Below are 6,222 nucleotides of genomic sequence, written 5' to 3' on the forward strand. Positions count from 1 at the left end.
TTTTTCCAGGTATTGCAATGCTACAGTTAACCCATAATGAGGGATATGCGTATGAAACCATGGGTTTCCTGCATATTTGACAGCATGTGTTCTGAGCCTTGTGTTGCCACTACAGGGATGTGTTTCTGACATTTACAGAGCAGGTGTCATTTTTCATGTAAATAGAGGAAGGCAGGATATCGCAATGCTGTGAAATTAACTGTGGCGCACATATACACAAGAACAGCAGCACAAATCTGCTCCTAATAACTGAGGGATTCATTAAGTCTTTGTTTTACAGTGTCAGCTAGAAAGCATTTTCTACACAAAGTTACTGTGATGTGAAGGTGTTTCTGCACAAGCAACTGCCAGAATGTGCAATGCACCCCAACAACCCAAAGTTCAATTCACAAGCACATGATTCAACCTGCCATTCATAAGTGCTGATACTTGCTCAGAGCCCAGCCACCAAGTCCCCAGAGTTGGATATCACTGCTAACTGTCATCTTAAAGTACTTTGATTACAGGACTGGGAGAATAATGATGACTAAGGCCACTCTAAGTCCTGGTCAGACTCTGTGAGGCTGTCGAGTAAAGTGGATCAAGTCCAAGGTCCCATTTACACCTCTAATGTTTATATAACGTGGTCACGGCTTGTAAATGTAGACCTCTCCTGTTGCAGAAAACGTGTTAATTATTTGAGCGGTATCTCTTAGAAAATGACTGGTGCAGTGAAACAAATACGAGTGAAAATAGTGTTTACTTTGAGACAAAAGTCAATTTCTGTCCTCATTTTACAAAATGTTACTTATATGTTGTCGTACCGTAACTGCCCAAGTTAAAGTGAAAATCAATTTTTTTACTTTTAAACATCGTCCTAAACCATAAAGTCAATAAAAAAATATATATACTGCCCAGCGCTAATACTGCTTATGAATGTTAAATGGGAAGGGAGATAGATAGATAGATAGATAGATAGATAGATAGATAGATAGATAGATCCCGTCCCATCCCTTCTGTGCGTCCGCACACTAACCCCCCACCCCACCCCCAAATCCTTCTTGTCGGTTATTGGCTGAAACGCTGGAACACTGTTTGTGTATGCTTTGTGGTGCAGGGTGGCACAGTTTCTTTTTGTTTGCCGTTTGTAGACCCCGGGCTGTCTACAGAGACCGCGTTTTTTTACAGTATGTTCAGGGGACAGGCAGCTCGCAGACAATGAGGAGATGTAGCCTAAAACCCGCGTGACGTTGCATAGAGCAAAAAGGACTATAATGTTAAGAGGGTTGAAGCATAGGGAATAATCTGAATAATATTTAGACCTGAACATTTGCAGTATGGTTGGCACAGCAGCTCAGTGTACATGCTGAACCGTACATGCTGTACATTCTGTGTGAGGGATCTCTCCTCTGGTGCTCTGAAGTTTGACATGGTTTTCTTCTCTGTTAAAGAACTTTTTTGTTTCTCTGAATTGATCCTGTAAAGGTAGAGGGTGTCACATGCTGTAGAGATTGTAAAAATCTATGGAACTAAAATGCTTGACTTCACCAAGTGATTAGCACTGTTGCCTGACAGCAGGAAGGACCTGAGTTAAAACCAGTACAGGGTCTTATAATAAGGAGTTTGCACATTCTCCTCAGTCTGTGTGGTTTCCTCCAGATACTTCGGTTTCCTACTACAGTTCAAAGACAAGCAGGTATGTGCATTGGACAGTGGTGGAGGTAGTAATGAGAGCTTTTACTTAACCAAAAGTAGAAACACTACACTATATCATGAAAATACTCCACTAAGTAAATGCCCTGATTGTAAAATATGAGTATTATTTGCAAAACATAGCCCATGTGAGTTTCATGTTGTTTTATGATTTGTTATTAAGATTATTATTTCTCATTCATTAATGTGTAATAAACATTTCACCGTTTTATATATATATGTAAAATTTAATCTATACCAGTGCAATGCATTATATTTTATAAACTCATATGTTTTGTCTGTAAAATATTAATCAGTGAAGTAACTACAGCTGTCAAATACATGTGGTACAATAAAATGTAGCCTATGATTTCTTGCTCTGAATTGTAGTGGAGTAAAAGGATAAAATAGCATGAAATGGAAATACTCATTTAAAGTAAAAGTACCTTGAATGGAATTTCTAAATTGCATGTACTGTAGGTGTGAATGTTTGCCCGTATTGCCCAGTGACATAATGCGTACCCTGTTCTCAACAGATGTGTGGTATAAAGTAAAGTATTCAAATGAAATCATATTTTAGTCTTTTTTTGCGCAACATTTTGAAAGGAAGTGGAACAAATAGCTTTCCGTTTATGCTGCAAAGATCCTTAAAGAACTCTTTAGAGAAAAAGCATGAAGAACTTTTTTCCTCAGTGTGTAAGATGCTGGGGGGAAAGACAAATTCAAAAATGTAAATGCACTACAGTGTATGCTTTAACATGAAGAGGAATTCCTCCCTCGGGGCCACACAAATGATATTTTGAATAGCAGTAGAGTTTTCTAGGAACACACTGGAATGTTCCGTGTCCTTTTGCACTTGAGATTAAACCAGCGTTCCGCTAATACCTTTAAGAACTGTTACTTTTTTGAGAGATGATTCAGTATTATCACGGCTGTCTGCTTGGTGCCATATTTAGGTTGAAACAGGAGATCAGGCACAAAGGCGCAGAGGCCTACACCAGAAGAAAAGTAAGAACAGATTATCGTCCGCATGTTAAATATCTGAATTATTTTAAGTGCAAAATGTAATACGCTTACAAAAGATAGCAGGTGTAGCCAACAGAATAATGGGTACCATGTGCAACAATGTTTGTGGGCACCAAGGTATTTCTGTGTGTGTTTGAGATCATGGCAGTGACTTCATCTGATTGAGCTCACACAACATCCTATCCCAGCACTGGCTTCTGGTAGTGGGTGGGAGCAGGGTGCTATCTGTGGACATGAAAAGTGACAGGACCAGCTGGGGTATGAAATCCAGTAAGACAGGCAGTTGGTCCGGGAGACGCAGACCACGAGCCCCCACAGTGCTCAGTTACAGCAGCCGGCAACTCAACTCGGTTACAAAAACCTCAGCCAGGATTCAGTGTTACCACTGCCAAATATCAGGAGTTCTACAACAACCTGTAGCACTGATCATGTTCTGTGTGGCTCGATCAAGAACCCTGGAGATCAATCGGCAGTCATTATCCTTAGCAATTCTCCCATTGTTGGTGATTCAGCTAATCGCATGCTAAAATCTTGTTGTAGGCAATAGTATCAACAGCACTGCATAGAACATGGGTGGGAAGCAATCTCGCGGTTTCTCCAACAAGGAGCTAAATGAGGTGAGTGTTAGTCAAAGGAGGAAGAGTGCTGGGAGAGACGATCAGCCCAGCCTGTCCTCAGCTGCTGAAAGGATCCGCAGACACACCATGGTGCACTTTGGCTACAGCACCCTGAACCTGGCTATGCAGGCACTTGATGAGACCCCCTCTGAGCTGTGGGAGCTCCGAGAACTGCAGAAGCTAAACTTGTCCATGAACTGCCTGTGCTCTCTGCCCCCTGCCCTGGGCGCTCTGGACAATCTGGTGATCCTAAACTTGTGGGGTAACAACCTGTCTAGCCTGCCGCCAGAGATCAGCCTCCTGAAGAAGCTACGTGTGCTCTTTGCCTGTCGTAACCGCCTGAGTGAGGTCCCCGAGGAGCTGGGTTCCTGCACCTGCTTAGAGGTGCTGAGCCTGGCAAACAACCAGATCACAGGCCTACCAGGCAGTTTGGCAGCCATGCACAATCTCACCAAACTCAACCTGAGCCACAACCACATCGCACACATCCCCACCTGTGTCTACAGCATGAAGGGCCTGGTCTTTCTCCACCTGGCATGCAACCGTCTGGAGACCATTGCGGACCAGATCCAGGACTTGGTTAACCTGAAGATCCTCATTGTGGAGGGAAACAGTATCCACACATTACCTAAGACACTGTGCTTCCTGGAGTCTTTAGAACTCCTCAATGTTGATTTCAATGACCTGCAAAATGTGCCAATGGAATTGTACCTACTGAGCAGGCTTGGAAGGTTGGCCTGCCACCCGCTGGATAAAGGACTTCATATTGTCCACAACCCCCTCCTCAAGCCTATCCAGGAGGTGCTGCAAGGAGGACTCAGTGCCCTCTATAACTACCTCAAGCCCACGTGAGGGACTACCAGTGTGTGTGTGTGTGTGTGTGTTTGTGTGTGTGTGTGTGTGTGTGTGTGGGAGTGCAAGTCATAATGGGATGTTGGCACAAATCTGACCCCTGGCACGTGGTAGACATGCTGTGCTGTGCTGTGAGCCCTAGCTGCGACCACAAATGCCTGACTGTAATGAGATACTATCAGCCAACACAAATGGCTGTTACTCTGTATTAATAGTATTATTTCCTGTTTTTTATGTAACGTGAAATCTGGGTTAAAAATAAACAACAAGTAACTGCTGTGTCATGTTGAAACATTTGTTAATCCACAGCTAAGGGGTCAGGACAAGATGCTCAGCTCATGCAAACATTCACAGGTCTACATTTGGGGGCTGATTACTGGCCCGTTGATCTTGTTTTTCCTGTGGCAGTAAGGGGGACATGGTGGAAAATTCAGCTACATATCACCACCCTCTATGTTGGATTCAGGTCATGAGGATCCGGTGTGGAAAGTCAGTGGAAAGAACAGGGGGACGGGGGGGGACGGGGGGGGGGGGGGGGGGGCTTAAGATCTCCAAAATAATAAACCAAAAACAAAACAGAACAGAGACTTAAACTTTGATCAAATGTTGTTCCACTCCATCAGATCAGAGCCAGGGTTTCTGGGTGGCAGCTCCTCTGAGGTTGTCGGGTGTTGCCACACAAACAATTTCAAGCGATGGGGAAATGCTTGATATGATTGAAAATTGCTTCTTTAAAAATCCGGACTTCTGTGGAACAACTCATTTTCAATTTCAATTCAATTCAAATTATTTATAGCAAACTTAATGTTAATTAAGTTAACATTAATTAAAGCATATTTAAGTTTGGATCACTGTGTTACATGTATGCAGTTATTGCCTCTGTGGATCTGCATCATACATGAAGCAACAAATATGCAAAATAATTATTTAATATAGTCATGTGGAACGTTTAACTGATGCTATGCAAATTTTACTAATGTAGAATGGTCTTATAAAGTGGATCTTTGGGTAAATTAAAAAAGTAAAAAAGAAAGTGTTCATTTTTATGGATGTTCAAGTAATACATAGTGTTGCATATTAAATGTTTACACATGTGACAGATCCTGCACTGATATATTCTAGTGCATATTCAACCAGTCCAATAACTTGAAATTTAAGTCAAGATTACAGTTATGTGGCTTTTAGTAGAATCATATTGAAATAATACAATTGTATTTTTTGATTTTTACTTAACTATGTTGTTCAAATCGTATTTCAAAACAAAAGTTTTGTCCGACAGGTTTTATGATGTAAGGTGGTACATTGGAATGTTCATTGGACTGCACATACAGTCAAGCCAGAAATTATTCATACCCCTGGCAAACTCCAACTTTAAGTTACTTTTATTCAACCAGCAAGTTTTTTCTTAATTACAAATGACACATGCATAATTGGACAATGTGTGGGAAAAAATATTACTCATCTTTTATTTACATTTGAACAAAAAGTGGCATGTCCAATTTATTCATACCCATTTCAATAATCAATAGAAAAGCCTTTATTTATATATCAAATTATTTATATATCAAAAGCTTGCTATAATTGCTGACCAGCTTTTTGCATGTCTCCACTGGTATTTTTGCCCATTCATCTTTAGCCATGAGCTCCAACTCTTTCTGTTTGGAGGGTCTCCTTGCCATCACCCTGATCTTTAGCTCCCTCCACAGATTCTCAATGGGATTTAAGTCAGGAATCTGGCTGGGCCGCTGCAAATTGTTAATGTTTTTGTCCACTAACCATTTCTTCACCACTTTTGGGTCATTGTTGTGCTGAAATGTCCACTGGTCCCCAAGGCCAAGTTTCTCTGCAGACTGCCTGATGTTGAGAATTTGGATGTATTGCTCGTTCTTCATGGGGCCGTTTACTGTGATTAGGTTCCCGGGTCCACTGAAAAACAACCACAAAACATCAGGATCCCACAACCATGTTAGACAGTGGGGATGGTGTGCTTAGGGTTGAAAGCTTCTCCTTTATGTTTGTGGCCAAACAATTGAATTTTTGTTTCATCTGATCATAA

The 6,222-nt window shown here is 41.5% G+C and overlaps 1 protein-coding gene across 1 annotated transcript; it reads left to right on the forward strand.

Annotated features, from left to right (window-relative positions):
- Window positions 1-2,910: 2,910 nt before the first annotated feature.
- Window positions 2,911-4,221, forward strand: lrrc30a (leucine rich repeat containing 30a). The gene has a single exon (XM_032531118.1). It carries the CDS (start codon window positions 3,267-3,269, stop codon window positions 4,164-4,166), a length of 900 nt encoding a protein of 299 aa, XP_032387009.1. The 5' UTR covers window positions 2,911-3,266; the 3' UTR covers window positions 4,167-4,221.
- Window positions 4,222-6,222: the final 2,001 nt, after the last annotated feature.

This window comes from Etheostoma spectabile, chromosome 12 (assembly GCF_008692095.1).
Source record: "Etheostoma spectabile isolate EspeVRDwgs_2016 chromosome 12, UIUC_Espe_1.0, whole genome shotgun sequence".
Lineage (NCBI taxonomy): Eukaryota > Metazoa > Chordata > Actinopteri > Perciformes > Percidae > Etheostoma > Etheostoma spectabile.